Source organism: Crinia signifera, chromosome 1, assembly GCF_055691185.1.
Source record: "Crinia signifera chromosome 1, ASM5569118v1, whole genome shotgun sequence".
Classification (NCBI taxonomy): Eukaryota; Metazoa; Chordata; class Amphibia; order Anura; family Myobatrachidae; genus Crinia; species Crinia signifera.
Genome location: NC_139217.1, coordinates 148875710 through 148895058, shown reverse-complemented (window position 1 = coordinate 148895058; position 19349 = coordinate 148875710). Strand labels below are relative to the sequence as shown.

The window sequence follows — 19349 nt, the reverse complement described above, 5'->3', positions numbered from 1 at the left end:
TGAGTAACCCCATCCCAATATCGTTAATATATATGTTAAATAAAATGGGCCCTAGTACCGAACCCTGTTGCACTCCACTTAGTACTGATGTCATATTTGATACGGCACTGTTCACAACCACTCTTTGTTCTCTATTACACAGCCAGTTCCCTACCCATCTACAGATATTTGCCCCTAATCCCAGGTCCTCCATTTTATTTATCAACCTCTTGTGTGGTACTGTATCAAAAGCTTTTGCAAAATCTAGGAAGACCACATCTACTTTGTTTCCATTATCAAGGTTTTTGCTGACATCCTCATAGAAGCCTAGTAAATTTGTCTGGCATGAACGATTTTTCACGAACCCATGTTGATTAATACTAAGTAAACTATGAAGGTCTAAATAATCCAGGATACCATCCCTTAAAAATCCTTACAATATTTTACCCACTATTGATGTTAAGCTCACCGGTCTGTAATTAGCTCGGTCATCCCTTTTCCTTTTTTGAATATTGGCATTACCTCTGCTATTCTCCAGTCTTTCGGTACCTTACCTGATGATAGTGAATTATCAATAATGAGGAGTCGCTAGTTCCTCCCTTAGGGCCTTATTCTAGTTCACTCTTAGAGGCAAATTCCTTTTCAAATGGAAAAAACCATGTGCATTGCAGGGGGGCAGATGTTACTTGTGCAGAGAGAATTTTATTTTGGTGGGTTTTACTTCAAAGTGAGATCTATATTGCAGTGTAAAAATAAAGCAGCCAGTATTTAACCTGCACAGAAACAAAATAACTCACCCAAATCTAATTCTCTCTGCACATTTTACATCTGCCCCCCTGCAGTGCACATGGTTTTGTCCATCTAAGAAGGATTTTGTCAGAAAGAGTGAACTAGAATAAGGCCCCAACTGAGCATAGTACAAGTGCGTGTGGAAAATTTAATTGAAAGTGTCTAGATAGACTGTCAATAGGTCGACATGGTCAATAGGCTGTCATGAAAAAGGTCAACTTTGTCAAAGGGTCCACACGTGAAAAGGTTGATATGTTTTTCACTTTTTTGTCTCAATGTCGCCATGCTACAGACCTGGTGCCTCGCTTCGCTCAGTATACTTTCTCATTTGTAGTCCACATAGATGGTAAAGTATGAAAAAATAGTGAAAAACTCATTGCAAACTTTACCATGTCTGCCTATTGCATGTCGGCCTTTGCATGTCGGCCTTTGCATGTCGACCTTTTTATCATGTTGACCTATTGCATGTCAACCTTTTGGTGTCCATCTATTGATCAATTCAACCAGGACCACTCCAAGTGTCCACAAGATTTGTGCCAGCTTCACACCCAGTGGCGTAACTATAAATTTAGCTCCCCCCTGCCAAAAAAGTTCCTGGCGCCCCCCCATAATGCCCATTACACATGATACTCCACACCGTGATGCTAATTACACATTATGTCCCACAACGTGATGCCCATTACACATTGTGCAACACACCGTGATGCCCATTACACATTATGCCCCACACCATGATGCCCATTACACATGATGCCCATTACACATTATGCCCCACACTGTGATGCCCATTACAACTCTGAATCAGGTCCTGGTGTGGTCTTCCTGCAGTTCGGAATTCAGATTTTAAGTCCAAATTTTGGTTTTTGTATGGCAAAATGTACAGACTAATTTATCGGGAAATAGTGCACATATACTTCAACAGGGCCGTAACTAGTAGGGGGGGGCTAGGGAGTAATGCGACCCTGGCGCTGGACTAGAGGGCATTTGTGCACGGGCTGCTGAGCTCCTCCCGCCGCCAGCTGCCCAAGGTCCCAGTCAGGTGTGGCGGAACTTGCCATTCTCTTCCCTCTGTCACGCCGTGCATGTGACGTGGGAGGGGGAAGAGCCAGTAGTTGGAGGTGCAGAGAGGAGAGGGACAAGGAGCGGAGGCCACGCTGTGTGTCATGCACTTCCACTGCTGTGCTGCGTACAGCAAAAAGCTAGCTAGGCTGCCACTGCCAGTGAGTGTGATAAGTGAGTGCTACTGGTCCTTATATAATTTATATAATTATTATGGTTCCATATGTTGATATATAGACTGCATTTACTAATAGACAGAAACTGACTTTATTTTGGGTAGTGGGGGGCACCAAATTACTGCCTTGACCTGGTCACCTGCAATCCTAGTTTCAACCCTGACCTCAGGTGCAGCTAAGAGTAGCAATGTAACTGAATGACGTCTAATTAGGATTTACAAGGCATAGGAGAAAAGTACAGTACATGACAAAGCTACATACAAGTGCTCAAAAGGTGATCATATAGAGGAAAACAATGATACTGTCTTTTTATTGAACTGATGATCCACAGATGATTATCCCAAAAAGATCCTGTGTCACATGGATCTGTAAACAAAGTATCCCATCTCGACACATACAGTATACACACAAACATACAAACACACACAAATACTACACACACTAGTGTGTAGTAAAATACTTTAGTAACCTTATAGAAAGATTCTAAGAACATTACCCATCTACCACATCCTCACCTGACTATGGGTCCCAGCTGCAGTAGATGCAGAAGCAGCACCAGTGGTCTGTCCCTGCTCAGGTCCCTGTGGATGAAGATGAGGCTGATCTGCACTAGCACACAGGGTAGGATGCAGAAGAGGAGAGTCAGGGACTGGCAAATCTTGTCCTCAGCCGAGCTATATGTGCTGCTTATATATAGGGCGATTATTCTCTCTGCCACAAACAGGGAGACTGACACCAGGACCGAGCCTGGGAATTTCATGCTGACTAATGAGTATGCACAGCACCGGCTGGCCTGAATCACTGAGCTGCTGTATCACGAGCTGCTGACGGGAGACTCATGCTGCACTGCTTACCCACCGCATTGTTAAGCTGGGGCCATGCCCGCTCATCCGGCAGCCCATTCACCAGCCTGAGTCCGTCCGCCCATCGTCCCGGCTCCCGCCCATCCTGTTCACAGCAGCCAATGGTTGGCTCTGTGTACAGGCAAGTCAGTGACTGTCTGTCATGGCCGTGCCTGCTCAGCCAGCGCGTGGGCAGCGGCACTGCAGCAGCAGCATATCAGTATATGCCAGTCGGGGTGCTGGCGCCCGGCACCCACACAGACCCCGCTGCCGCTCGCGTATCTAGCGCGCCGTGCGCTCCAATGACCGGAAGTGGGGCACATGAAGAGCGCAGTGACTTTACAGCGCTAACTTTCAACCTTTTAAGGTATATGTGCTATTTTAATTTATAAACATTAGGTCTACCTCTCTAAATAAACTTTTTATATATTTTTTATATATTATCGAAGCATGTTATATGATTTAATTGGATGGATCAATTGAGTAATTGAATAACGATGTAAAGAGCACTTCCTGTCTAGTGGTATAAAAACCCAGACCTAACACTGAGTGCTACACCTTTGATAATGTGTTAGGAGAGCACCGGCTATTCCAAGGTTCTGGACTATAGAGGTACACCTTGGATGTCCCGCATTGAACCAGCTCTTCTACCACCACCCCATGTTCTGATCCAGTTATCCACTGCCAACATCAAGCCTATTGGGATACCACCACCTGCAAAATTTTGGATTACAAAACCCGCTTCATTGTGAGGACACTTCCACAACTATAGGAATACACCATCCTCCAGCGGTACACAAATCTTTTTCATGCATCCAATTAAAATGATGACTGCTACTGATTGAAATTATTTAGACTCACGTTTAAAGTGCACAATCATAGTGGCATAATTAAACGTTATTGATTGGATTGGTCGGGAATACACACAATTATATTTTATTTGTGCATTAAACAAGGTTTTAAAACATGAAACAAAGTTTGTGTCCTATCTCAGACACTGAATTTGAATGCCAGGCAATCATGTCCTTGCACATATTTAGTGCCAAATACATATCATTTCCCCAGTAGAGCCAGTTACAGACCTACCCAGTAAGTTTTTAGCAAAAAACTAAAAAATAACAGTACATTTTGAAGACTATGGTTTTCAGAATAATTTGGATAACAGATATTTGGATAAGGGATACTCAACCTGTATAGATTAAATATTTGTGATACCGAAAAAATAAAATGATTCTTTTATTTTTATTTGCTGACAAAAATATATTTAGTGATGTAAATAATAAAATCCATCTTGCTGTGTGTTAGCATAGTACACCGTATAATGAATAAGTAGATACCAGTTCAGTAAACTAAAAACCTCAAATATAAAAGCAGCATGTTTCAGCCAGAACATCAGCACATTCTGGCATACCTCCCAACTTTGTCAACTGAAGAATAGGGACAGCGTCCAAAAAGGGTGCGTGGCGTATGCAAATGAGGGCGCAGCTTATGCAAATTAGGCTGCACCCCCCGTTTTCACCTGCGGGAGGGACTTGGGAACGTCCCCAAAAACTGGGAGGTTCCCGCGTTTAGCGGGACAGTTGGGAGGTATGTTCTGGTATTCTGGTTAAGGATATGGAATGAAAAGAAATTCCTAGAAATAGAATACAATAGAGTAAAACAGTAGGGATATAATGACACCCTTGATTGAGAAATGTACACATTCAGTATAGTGATTTATTAACCCCATTGAGCTTATGTTATAAACTCTTGGAATAGAAAGGTTTCTTTAGTTCACTGGTAATAGACTTCCTGTCATTGGTTTGTACTCATTCCAGTGATTATTGAAGTTGTATGAAACACAGAAGAAAAAAATACAATAATGTTACACCATGTAATGGAATGTTGTAGAGAAGGGATTTTTATCATGCAGCCCTGCAGCTGCTATGGCTCTCACATCCCATCATGCCCTAATAGCAAATATGTGGCTGGGAATGCTGGGATATGTAGTTCTACAGCAGCTTGATGGACACACTGTGCTATTGGAGTGATTTAATAAAATATGGGAACATGCCTTCTCTGAGCTTTTGTGGTGCCCAAAACGGTAATGCGCTTAAATAACATTGACTTGGGAAGCATCATGTACATGTTTTTATGATGTCGTCGGTAAGTCTTCAAATAAGGTTTTCTCCACGTATTATACCCAATAGAAGTATAGTTGAAATGTAAATTTATAATTATTAATAACACATACATTTAATAAACAGAAAATAGGTTGGGTTCTTACCAGTGATTAGTATATTGCTTGGCTATAAAAGCGGCCTTTGCACGTTTTTCTCTGGAACCTCTTCTTGATACCCACTAAGATGAGTGTTGAAGACAGTTTCTTTAAAGTCCTTCAATAAAGTCAATCATACCATGGACACGTTTCAAAACTACCACTGTTTGTCAATGCATATTGTCAATGGTGTTGTGACTTATATCCTAAGTGGGCAGTGTGCTTAAACCACTCGAAACCTTCTTTTGGATCCCGTTTGGTGCAGATGTCCAAATAGCATTACATTTATCTGTCACTATAACCATACCTGACTTGCACTCTCTCACTTTTTCATTAATTGGTAGTGTTTGCCAAAAGAAGAGAAATCCAGGAACCTATTTCTAGTAGTAGTGAGTTGTCATGGAGCAGTTCCAAACAATTGAGAGTACCTTCTTTCACTTAAATTTATTGAAATATATTGTAATACAGGATAGGCAGACATCAGTTCACATTGGCTCACCAGGGTAAAGTGCTCATAAATTTCCATGGCACTGCCTCTTAATAAAGCATTGGTCAGACCACACCTAGAATATGGAGTACAATTCTGGGCCCCGTACTGCAAAAAAGGCATCATAGAACTGTAAAAAGTCCAAAGAAGAGCAACAAAGTTAATAAAAGGGTTGGAGAAATTGAATTATGAATACAGATTGGAAAAATTGGGATTGTTTACGCTAGAAAAGAGAGGTTTAAGGGGAGACTTGCTTAACATGTACAAATATAACAGGGGCCAATATAACGAATTGTCAAGCACCATTTTTGCTTTGAGAAAGGACTCTAGGACACATGGACATGAGTTTAGACTAGAGGAGAGAAGATTTTATAACCTTAAAAGAAAAAAACTTTTTTACGGTCAGGGCAGTAAAATTGTGGAACTCTCTTCCTGGAGAGGTGGTGTTGGCAGAGACAATACATTTATTTAAAATAAGGTTGGACAATCATCTATTGGGCAAAAACATCCAGGGGTACAAATAAAAATCATAATCTGTACATAATTAAATCAGATTTTAGTTTATATAAAGGTTGAAGCAAATAGATCATGCACCTTAACAACGTAGGTTGAACTTAACTACATATGTATCTATGTAATATTTTACGGACAAAACTGCCTGCTTCTTAATGGTCATGTTAAATCCCATCATTTTAAGAATTATTACAGTTAGGACTAGGCTACAGGAGTGGAGGGTTACAATTAGATGGTTAGTGGAGGTTTATGGTTAGGCACTAGAAAGGTCCTGTCATCCTGTGGCCCTCTAATTATTGTGAAACTTCAACTCCCAGCATGCCTTACCGGCAGAGGGAAGGTATGCTGGGACTTGTAGTTTCACAACAGCTGTAGTGCCACAGCATGCCCTGCTTTCCATAGGGGAAGGGATACGTTAAGTACTTACATCAGGATGCTAGAAGCCGTCACCAACCGACCATTGGACTTGAAAGATATATTGTTAGAGCCAACGGACCTGCCAAACAAGGTTAGACACTGCTAGACGACCAGGAATCTTTTTTTTGTCCTTATAATCATTCTTATAATGTCGACATTGACCACGTCAACATTCAGGTCACTTTAATGATCTTATCAACAAAATATATCCAACCTCAATATATGAGGGCCATAACATATGATACGATACATAATAAGATTCTCGGTAGTGTTTTGTTTCTTTGTCATTTACCATGAAGCTGCTGCAATTAGTGGTATCATTTTGTACATGCCACACAGCTTGAACAGTTTGTTTATTGGGTTAGTGGATTAGCTGTAAAGATCTAGATCTAGTTAATGATGATTATCCAGTACTATCAATTTGGAGACAAATATTGGTAGCATATATTTGCAGTTTTTCTATACAGAACAGAAAAGCATATAGGGCAGGATTTTCTGGGTTTTTCTTATATATATGCTATACGCAGCAATGCCAGACTTTGGTGCATGGGTTACTATAGCTGGCATTACACTATAGATGCTTATGGGCTTTTTTCTGCAATGTGCTGTCAGATTGGATCCCTCCCAGTGGCTGATAGGTCATTCACCTAGAAGTCCAGTCACCGGCGCTGATCACAAAGGGCAGCTCTTATCAGGAGAGCTTTGCTTTGTATTACTATTTGCTTATGCTAATACATATGTGATTACTGTATGACATATGTTCAACTGTAGTAAACATTGTTAATGATAATTGGCTAATGTTTATCCAGCTAAGCATGGCCCTTGTTAACAATGTCCTCTGTCATCTGTACATGCAGGATGGCAGAGGGCATTGTCAATGACCCGCGGGAGCTCACATCGTTAACGATACAGTGCGCATACACTATCTGATATCGTTGGCGAAAATCATCTAATGCGTACCCAGCTTTAGAGTTGAATGCCATAAACAGATTGACGAATGGTGCTAAAACGTAAGTTCTTTGTTGTGTTGCTGACATTTACAGCGATGAACAAATTATTATTTAATATCTGAGAAAACACTCAAAGCTGGTACATTTCTCCATATTGCCACAGCCTATGAAATGGATGTCTCCGTAGTCACACTGTAATATACATTTTATTGTGTAATTGTTGGCACAAATTATTTGACAAAAAATTCAATCAAATTTCAAAAATCTGTGTGTACCATCTTCCCAGAATTATCAATATAATATCTAATATTCAACTTATTTGCACTTACATATTAAATATTATAATCCTGTGGAAAATTGTAATTACAGCTGACCGTCCACTTGTATGCAAGCATAAGAGACACTTGTGTGTTGTATCCCTTGTATACTTTCTGCTGGCTAGGCACAGACTGAACAGATCATACTGCTCTGTGCACAGGAAGAGTCATGCCTCTGTTTATTTTTCTGACCCCAAGCCATCTAGTAGTCTTTCTTGCAGTAGGCATTTGTATGTGGATTCTTTTATTCATGTGATAATGTCTCTCTTGGAAACTTATCCTTCATCCTTCTCATATAAGTGTTCCCTTTGGGTGGTCTGTTTTATTAGCTCATATAAAAACAGTAGTTATTCCCTTTTAATTGTGTATAGTTGTTAGGTCTTTACTGCCATTCATATGCAATGAAAGCTATTTATAATTTTTTTTTGTGAAAGAACACGTTTTAGTTTTTGAAGGGGTCACTCCGCATTTGAGAGTAAATTCCAAAAATGAAATACACATCTCAGTATCACACCAATGACACACCTCTGAACACAAGATCTATAGACAACCAAATATTTAAAGAGGCTGATTCATAACCAAAATCACAGCAAATAAAAAGAGATGTGCATATTAGGGAGGTGCTGTCCTAGCTGAAAATTGTAACAAAGTGTAACTATAGAGCTGTACAGTATTTGTGTATTTTGGCGCAACAGAACGCTGCCTTGGATCCATGCAGCTCAAGCAAACTACTTGTTACCCCATGTCTCTCCCCACATTACTCCCCCCCCCCCCCCAAGAAAAAAATTAATAACTGAACAAAACAGGGCAGCCATGCTGAGATGGAGCTCCCCCCAGAGCCTACCTTCATCGCCGGCCCAGAGCACGCAGCGGGTGGTTCGGTGTACATCAGGGTTGCAGCAGGAACAACCTCAACCTAAACCTCACCAAAACAGTTGAGATGGTGGTGTACTAAAGAAAGAAACCAAATGCCATGGTCCCACTAGTAATATTCCTACGGACAAATATTTCCCACAACCTCAAATGGGGGCCAAATCGCTACTGTCAAAAAGGCCCAACAGCGGCTGTTCTTCGTGAGGCAAATTAGAAAATTTAACATTCGACAGGAGATGCTGCACGTCTTTTACACTGCAATCGTGGAGTCCGTCCTATGCTCCTCCATCACAATCTGGCACGGTGGATTAAACAAGACCAACAAATGAAGACCACAAAAGGTCATGAGGGCAGTGGAGAAGATCAGTGGGACTGACCCCTGTAGGGGATCTGTACTTAGCCAAGGTCAAGAAGCCTGTGTGGAAGATAGCGACAGACAAGCTGCATCCTGGACATAACCTGTTCAACATCCTTCCATCAGGAAGAAACTTCAGGTTCATCTCTGCCAAGATGTCTAGAACCGCAAGAAGCTTCTTTCCGTTAGCTATCCACCAATTGAAAAATGTAGTGCAAGCTAATGCAAATCCAGAAACCAATTGGAAAAAAAAATGCTAATCAAAACATGGCCAATATACTGTAGTTGATTCTGATTCTGATTTACCTTGCGTGCAAAAGCGAATTCATGTATTTGTACTTCTTACATTGCATTAAATTTCTAGATGCAGAGTTTTTCTTTTCTTTGTCTCTAATTGTTATAAAAATATATTTATATGTACGTATGCTTGTGTATGCATACATACATACATACATACAATGCATTTGGGTTATTCAGAAAAAAGGCGATATTCAATTAGCAATGGTAAATTACCACAGTAAATGGATTTGCCTGGGGCTATTCAATTAGCCCCGATAACCCTGCATTTATTGCAGATTATGCTTCAGGTGCATTAGACACTGAAGCATAGTCCCTGAGAAGCAGACCAACAGCAAGGGGTTCCATTATTTCTGCCAGGCTGTTCTTTCCCATCTCTTCACACTGCTCGCTATCCCAAAATTTCTGTGCCTTTACACTTCTAGTGCGCCTTTAGTCTACCTCCCTTTTTTCCTGCCCTCCTCATACTTCCTTTAACATAGGTGCTATCAGAATCCTGTAGTCCCTATTCAATTTCCCTTTCCTATAAACCGTTCTCTACCGGCCAGTTAATCATTATCTCAAGAATTTGTTAACATTTCTTCTCTTCCAGATGGTAATGGCCATAGTACAAAGATCTTAGATCAGCATCAAGATGAAGCAGAAATAGAGTGTTCCCTGGTTCACTCAATTGACCGTCTAGTAAATGCAGTAGATCAAATTAGCGGAGCTGCTTACGGTGAGCATCAGTCATTAGCTGAGCCAGAATGGTTGGGTGGCACTGGGATTTATTCCAGTAATAGTAAGGGTTTAACTAGATCACAGTATTGGATGGCTAAGATTGTCAAACTACTAGAGAGGCATTTAATGGCTCTTAATTTAAATGGGAATGGAGATATTGGTAGGAGGGAGCTACCCATGTTATCAATAACCACAAACATTGACAATAAGTAGAATTTTCCAAAAGGTCAAATTCTGTTCAGACATGTAGGCACCTGCAGTGCACATGGTTTTGTCCATCTAAGAAATATTTTGTCAGAAAGAGTTAGCTAGAATAAGGGCCACAGTTCCTGCTGGAGCTTGCACAAAAATAGCCCTGTATATATATATATATATATATATATATATATATATATATATATATATATATATATATATATATATATATATATATATATATATATATGCAATCCTGTGGCGGCACTCCAAAGTGTAGGAGAAAATGAGGTAAATTCCAATAAGCTGGGGCCCTCCGTGGAGACAGTAGCAACCTGTCTAATATAGAGTCCTGGGGGTGCGGCGGCACTCAGAATAGATTCTCTATTCTGAGTGCCGCCGCACCCCCAGGACTCTATATATATATATATATATATATATATATATATTCTCTCCCAAAAAAGCAGGCGTCACTCCAGGTCTTTAGGTGCAAGAAATCAAGTGAAGTTTATTACTTCCACGGTCTACGCCGTTTCGGGTATTAACCCTTCGTCAGGACTATAGGAAAATCACAGCAAAATATAGCTGTAATTTCCTATGGTCCTGACGAAGGGTTAATACCTGGAGTGACGCCTGCTTTTTTGGGAGAAAATATTTGTGGTCAGCATACCACGAGGAAGGCACCCGGGCAGCTATATTGCACCTTGTAAGCGGGGAGTGCCGGACACCAACACGCAGTGTGTGTGTATGTATATATATATATATATATATATATATACTGTATATTTATAGAATACTCTTAAAAAATGTTATGTCAAAGCTGATTGGTTGCTGTAGACAACTTCTTTACTTCTCAAATCTCTACTGTTTTCACTGCTTTGTACAGCTCCTCTTGTGTGACATATTTGTTTACAATTGGGACAGCTGTATCAGCAGAAAATAAAATACTTGAAGCATTTCCAATAAATAGCATTGGTGCTCCCAGTATGAGCTGTCCCTAGAGTATGCTTCTCACTACTTTTGATTGTGTGTTGGGGGGGGGGGGGGGGGAGGGGGCGGGGGAATTGAATTTTACATTATCATACCTCTTAAGGATAACCAGATTGGCTTATGGTACTCATTGGGTTTTACAGGGCTTTACTTTCATAGGGAGTTTTCCCTGCTAAGGAGTGCTTTTTTAGTCATTTTAAGTGTGGTCCTATGGATGGGTTGGTTGGTGTATACAATAATCACCAATTGAGCCCATCCTTTGCAGGCGGAGCCATGAATGCATGTCAAGTATGGATTGCGGGGAAATCCTATGTGGAATTTTTTTTCAAAATTCTGACTTCAGGAGAGACAACCCTCTTCAGAGAAGCAAAATATATTATATGGTGACAGGTCAAGGACATGTGTTGGTGCAGTTTTGAGGTACAGTATGTTGGATTAGATGGCTAGACAAAGGAGCCTTGACAAAGATCGAAACGCGTTGGCAGGTGGACGTGGTCACTTTTAATCTTTTACCCACTTTTAAACGGAGCCGCAAGAAGCCGCGGGACCGCTGTTTTCTCTCTATCCCACAAAAAGTGCACGGATTCATCTTCAGCCTGGAAGCCGGGACCACGGCTGGCTGGGAGTCAGTGCACATCTCATTGCACTGCTAACCACGGAAAGAAGTGTGAGGGAAGGTGCAGATTAACCCCTCTCACCTTGGTTTCAATTAAATGGGATGGACTGATCTTTATACTTATGCCGGACTTCTTGTGAGTGACTATTTTTATTTATTTTTTTGCAAATAATTTTTTAACGTAGGATTGTTCAACAACAAAGTAGAAATAATTCACTTATAACAATACTTAAAGCACTGGATTGGTCTGCTGTTTTTAACATCTAACCCTATCCTATGCGCCTGTGTTATATATTTTTCCAAATTCCCTCTTTTTTATACTATTTGTTTGCCGGCCGATTGAACCGGCTGGAGAATTATTCAGGCTGCTGTGGAAAAGGGCGCGTTTTGACTATTTTTACACAATACCCCATACTGCATTTTAATAATTACGTCTGATTTGACTTCTATAATGGGCCGTCTTTCCAGATGGTTTTGGAGGTGTGCACATAAGGGTTTAGTCAAGGAAGTATGCCGTAAAGGGCTAATGGAGGCCATGTAGTGAGACATATGACACTGGTAGGAACAAGTGTACAAACCTGATTGAGTGCATCTTACCAATGAAGAATTATGTTTATTTGTTGAACAGTTTTTCAGGGGAATTGTGGGATGTTATCTTCATGGTGGTTGTGACACAATCCTTGTGGGTGGTTCTAGTACTGAGCCAGGAGAGCAATGAGTGGACTTTCCACAAGCTGGATCAGTACACCTGCCCCAAATAATTTAGTGTGTTTTATTTTCTTTTTCATAATTTACCACCCATGTGTACTTCGACTGGGAATAATAATCTGTGCCAAGCGCAGCAATGGTGAAGTGAAACTTTCCCGAAGCATGGAGAGCAAAGCGAGCCTTTGAGGTTACACATTTCCACTCATTTGGCTCAAACTTGGTGAAACATACAATATGACACAAAAAAAAACTTGTTGACCATTTCTATGTTGACCTTGTTGACCTTCTCTGTGGTCTACCTTTTCCATATCAACCATTTGAACCTTTTGCATGTTGATTGTCTCTATTTTAATGTAGATCTATTAAACCACACCCAACAGAATTATATGCGTCCAATTCAGCCGCACTCCAAATCAATCAAGAACAACTGGCCCCGGTGGCCAAATAGAAAAAATCCAAATAGTCCAAAAGTAATGGCACTCCAGAGGCAATTTCAGCAATTTCAAAAACGATTGTATTGATGTACAAGCTATCGGGGTTTAACCCCCTCACTCAGGTTACAGTCCTACATATATCATCTATATACATGTCTAGTGTCCATTTGTGTGTCTCCGAAACACTGCCATCTGTTGGCATGGAGTGAAACTACATTTCTTTCTCTCTCACACATGAACAAAAACAGAGACAATCTCAAGGTAGCAGACTAGCTTTCGAAGCATCTGCTTTGTAGTATTATATATTTGTCACTTGCAAGAAATTTGCCTGTATTGAAGATTACACTGAAACTCTCCCCAGACTAGACTTGCAAACAAAATTGATACTTACAGACTACTGTTGCATGTTCATTTATCTTGATACCATGTTGCAAGTTTCCTCCTAATGAAAATGATGTATTTCTTCCTAGCAATCGGTCACACTTCTCCTTTCCCGACACACTCTCATTTGAGCAGAATGACTTGATTTTGTCTGCAATGCTCTTATAGCAGATGATGAGAGTTTCTTGACTCAAAAAGCAGAAATGCCACTACTCTATACCCCTTTCTGGGGAATTGAATCATCATGCTCTCATCACTGGCTTCAATGCTTGCTAAACCAGTGACAGTAGGAAATACGATTAATGCTTGCAAAACCAGTGACAGCCGGAGACGATCAACAACCCAGGAACTATTTAACTCTTGAGTGCTTTCAAACCAGGAAAGATTTTATGCATGAATTTAATGTAATCTAACTCCATTTTTGGAAGGTTTATTCCCTTCAAAGCAAAGAGGACTAACGTTTCTGGAGCCTCTAGACAGCTGCCTAATAGTAGAGCCAGTTCTGTGTGCCAATTCTCTTCAAGCAGTGCTTATAAAATCCAGTATCTGGAATTTTCATTCAGTAATGCAGTGGTGCCCAAACGCATTCCTCAAGGCACTTCAACAGTCCAGATTTTAGGCATATCCCTGTTGTGCATGGATGATATAATCAAACTGACTGAGGTACTTTTTATGTCAGCTGTACCTAAACCTGGATATCCCTAAAACCTGAGCGGTTGGAATGCCTTGAGGACCATGTTTCGGGAACCATTGCAGTAATGAATACATCTGTGATCCAGCAAGTAGATTGTATGTCTTGGGGAGTGGATTTAAAACACTTTGGCCTAACCTAATGCATGAAATTCACTATTTTCACCACAATTTATTAATAATAAATACAAAAGTCAGAGCTTAAGGGGCCTACACACGAGGAGATGAGATGATCTAGCATCGTTTAGTACACAGCACTGCGCAGCATTGGACCAGTGTTCTCTGTGAGAAAACTGATCCTGACGCCGGCAATTAACTAGCTTTATCCAGTGTGCTAGGTAGTAATCGCTGGGGCTCCAACACACCATCGCTATGCACCTACACACGGAGCGAAGTAGGGGCATTTTCTAAGGGATCTAGGGTCATATGCACTAAGCTTCAAAAGTGATAAAATGGAGAGTGATAAACAACCAATCAGCTCCTGTCTGACATTTTTCAAACACAGTCTGTGACATAACAGGTTGGAGCTGATTGGCTGGCCGTGTATCACTCTCCATTTTATCACTTTTAAAGCTTAATGCATCTGGCCCCTAGTGAGATCGCTTAGAAAATGCCCGGGGATCGCTATGTGTGTAAGGGCTAACAGGTGAGTTGCTGTAGACTTGGAAATGACCATAGATGCTAGCACATGAACATATATCATGCCTCAAGCTATATTGTTAAGTGCTACACATCGAAAAGAAATCTTGTTAGTAGGTGAAAATGGATTTCCCATCTCCTATTGTTTACAGAGTTGATGGGTTTACTTCCTGATAAGAGGACAGTTATCTCAATGTTTTTCTTCCCACTAAAAACCTATTTACTGCTCGATTGCTCTAATGTAGCTTGAGGGCAGAATTGTATAGGACTTCAACTGACAGACATTCTCTTATTATTAGTGTTTTGGTAAAAGGCAGCAATGTGTAGCAAGTGCACAAAGGTGTATAAGAAAGAAAGGTGCTCTTATATGGCAAGCACAGTACAACACTGGCAGATGAATTGTGTCTTAATGTTCCGGAGATACTCTAACATGCACTTTGACCTTTTTCAGCTTCTATCCCAGACGATCTGAGGACTCTGATTCAGGAGGCAAAGGAAATGAAGTGGCCCTTTGTGCCAGAAAGGTGGCAATATAAACAGGCTGTAGGCCCAGAAGACAAAACAAACCTACAGGATATTATCAATCCAAGGCTGAATGTCTTACTGGTATGAACTGTCTTTTTTATTATAAGTTCACATTATTGTTTGTATTTAAAGAAATAAAAACCTATAACAATTAGAGAACACCAGGTAACTCTGACAATGCAAAGCTGTATGATACATGTGTAAGAAAAAGGGTCGGTACTGTGATGTACCAGAGGTAATCAAAACATTTTTCAGCAGTTGTAATAGGCATTTACTCAATAAAAAAATAAAAAACTAATAAGCAAAAATGCACAAAAAGGCAAACTAAATCTAACCGTCAATCTTCTTCACAGAACTTATTCTGCTCTGTATCCAAATCACACTAGTTTTGAATATATTTAAATCTCCCCATACATATGACATTTCAATGAATAAATCGTTATGCTCTGTACACACTGGGCGCTCAAATGGCCGATATATCGGTGGGTGTGTACTCTCGATATGTCTGTAAACGGCATCGTTAACTTACATATTGTATTGGTAAGGGGTGATGGGTGGTACTGTGATTTATGCTGCTGGGTGAGGTGTTCTTTGCTGGAAGAGGGCAGAGGGGTTCTATATGAGTGGATAAGGAGCATATGGGCAGGTGTAGTGTGAATAATGGACTCTACTGTGTGATGTAATATAAATAAGGGGCACTACTTGAGTAGTAAGAGGTCTAAGGTAAACGGGTACTACTGTGGGATGTAATGTGAATAAGGGACCCTATCAATTGATGTAAAGTGATTAAGGTTACACCACCTGTAGCCAACAAGACCACACCCATGTCCCTGTTTACAATATGGTGGTGGGAATGCTAATGTTGTTTCTGGCATACAGTGATGGGGGTTGCTGGCTGCTTCTGCGATCTGTGCTGCTGGGTCAGATGCGGAACTAGCACCGGTGCTAGGGGCATCAGCCCAAATTTTGCCTAGGGCATCAAGTTGTTAGGGTTGGCTCTAGGACTGATAACATAGCTGGGTGGGGAAGTTGAAATGGTTGCCCAGCTGAATGTCAGGACAGACATATTGAATGACCGGTCAATAAGTTTATATGTATACCTGCAATGGCATGTCTACTGCCAAGTCGGCGCAGTGAGTACCCAGCTTTACACGGTGTCATCTATAGTTCTACTCAGAGTGTTTTGCAACAAACAGTACTTTTTATAGTATATAAATGTTGTACACGTGTCTACTGTAGTTACTGTAGTTATTACAATTATTATGGTTACCAATCATTCAGCATCGACTGATTTTTCCCCTACTCAGTGCTGAGTGAGACATAACTCAAAGGCCGTGGGGAGAAGGATGACATCAGTGGCCCTCTCTACCAACGGCCGGGAAATGCCTGTGTTTCATGGGAGATGCCGAAAAATGCTGGCAGCATGCCTCAAACGCCCGCAGGGTAGCCACCGTACTTGCACCACCTTACAACTGGCCCCAAGCTTCATTTTACTTAATGGTGTACGTCTATTCTCCATTTTCTGGAGACTTCTCTGTAAAGTTGTAGCGCTCCTTGTATTGTAGAAATGTATTGGGGTTGTCACGACCACCATGGCTGCTACCCATGCCTCCCATACTATGGTTACCTCTGAGGCTCCATGATGCTCTGTGCCTGTTTGGGCCTTGCTGGAGACACAGCCTGGAGTTTGCTGCACATGCTTCCTGCAGGCTGGGAACTGTCGCCGCCCCTAGGCGGCGGCCATCTGGTTTCTCCAAAGGGACTGCACTGCCAATCAGCTCTAACCAATTGCAGTGCAGCCCTCCTGATAAATACTGACTGACTAGGTCTATGAGTCAGTCAGTACAATGATGTCCTTCCCTAGACATCTGACTCCCTCCTACTGACAGCGCTGCTGCCTGCCAGGTATCTCCAAGAGGAATCCTTCTGCTTGCCTGCTGTACTTGACCATCCGCCTGCAGGACCCTGCTGCCGCCTCTACGGTCCGGACAAGGTTAGCCCCCCAAAGGGGATCACCCTTTTCCTCACCTGACGGTCACTTCACCTGCAACCCTCCTGGTCACAGCCATTCAGGCCTGCTATTTTTCCTTCCGGATTCCAATCGTCCAATCATCCAATCGTCCAATCATCCAATCGTCCAACCATCCAATCGTCCATTCAATTCTTCAATCATCAATCCAATCATCTTTCCAAGTATATTCTTCAGTTCGATTATTCAAGTTTACGTTTATTATCCAATCTACACTTCAAGCCATCTTCAGATATCAACCTCGTGCTCCACCCACCATGAACTTTACAATAACTTTTATAAATCATTGACTTTGGTTATCGCATATCTTCAGTATTACCTTTGTGCCACTATTCATCTCCTGTATTACAGTATCTTTATTAAAACTGGTTTTCTTTTATCCAATTGCATCACTCCCTTCTGTCGTTTATGCAAAAACCTTACATCAAGGCACCTAGCCTCCGTTACACTCCAGCTGGTGCCACTGCTAGCGTGACAGGGGTGCAAGTTCTGCCTCCCAATACTTTACCATAGCCATTTCTTTAAATTATATTTTGATGTACCACTGAGAATTAGGTATACTTTGCCATAAATAAGTCTGCGGCTAATTGGATTTCCCCCTAAGCTTGTCTATAACATGAGCCTTCATCACAGCAAGCAACATCCCTTACACCTTCAATGGTATGCACTGAAATGAGGTGCGCTGCTGGCGCCGGCTCCCCCGTAAGATTTAAATGCATGCCACCATTTCCTAGGTGTACGCCAGAGCATTGCTGCACCCCCAGATTGCCTTCTAAATTCCCCCTGCTGAAGGACTTGATTACTCCCTCCAGGAAAGAGCAAGCCTGCAAGTAGCCAGGTATGGACCAGACCAGAGTTGAGGCAGATATAAGCTATGTCTATAATACTAGCCAGTGCTTTCAAGCCATTGGCCTTATCGCACTTCACTGGGTCACGCATGTGTGTGAAAAACAGGGGAGGAGGGATCCGAAGCAATCTGCTGTCTTAACCTGGATCCCTTTTCCTGGAAACCAATGCCATCTGAAGATGCTGTAGAAAATGTTAACGCTATAAACTTATTTAAATATCATCTGCAAAACAAAGTCTTTTGATGAAGTTTGTAGAGATCGTAGCATCAAATCTGCATTGCTTAGGTATATTATCTTGTTCTGTGCAACAGAATCATTTGCTATTCTATGCACATTTGATGTATCATTCTCATTTTGCAAACAACTGTGGCATCATATCGCACTTGCGGAATACCTCTGCTATTTCACTATTTGTGATTTGATCCTTATTTTAGAGTGCAATATTGAGAAAAAATGTTAAGTACAGTTTGTTGCTTTTTTTTGTTATTTTTATTATTTCCATATTTTATTTGTTACATTATGCTGTATGTAATGGATATCATTGGTGCAGACTAATGCCAATAAATACATAACTTTGTAACATATATGTACTGTACATCTCTCTAAAGATATATATAGATATATATATGTCATCAAATTCTATGTTTCTATATAAATATATATTTATAGCTATATACAGTATATCTACAGTATATACAGTTTATTGATATATATATATATATATATATATATATATATATATATAATTACAGTGCTCAGATTACATAATTACATAGGGAGTACAACGGGTTATTGTCACTGCTCACAAGAGCTAACCTTTATAATAAAAACATGCACGAAATTGTTAAGGTGCCCACAGACGCTACAATTGTACTGTGCTATGCGTTTTTGACTGTACAATGGTTCTATACAATTTTTCTTCCAGCTTGCTATGCAATGTGCACTTAAAAGCATGCGATGCGATGGGATGAACCCATGTTTGTAATGTTAAATTTCAGATGTAGTCTAAAAAGTACGTGCAGCACGTACTTTTTTAGACATACAATATCGGGCTCCCGGGAACGCGCATCGCACATGCCCATAAACACCATCCAATAATTGTACATAAGATGCAATTTGTGCTTAAAAAGTACAAAACGCATACGATGCGTCTGTGGGCACCTTAACTTGTTTTACACAGGCTCTCTTTCTAGCGATATATTTTTAAGTAAAAGCTAGCCAAGCTCAACATGAGCACTTGAATCTTTTGTGTGTGTGCACGGC

The 19349-nt window shown here is 40.9% G+C and overlaps 1 protein-coding gene across 1 annotated transcript in view; it reads left to right on the top strand.

Annotated features, from left to right (window-relative positions):
* The window catches only part of ALPK1 (alpha kinase 1), a 150174-nt gene that overhangs the window by 54265 nt on the left and 76560 nt on the right, over window positions 1-19349 (top strand). The window contains exon 4 of the mRNA XM_083174538.1: window positions 15136-15290. Within this exon, the coding sequence (XP_083030664.1) occupies window positions 15136-15290 (155 nt within the window). The remainder of the gene's footprint in view (window positions 1-15135; window positions 15291-19349) is intronic.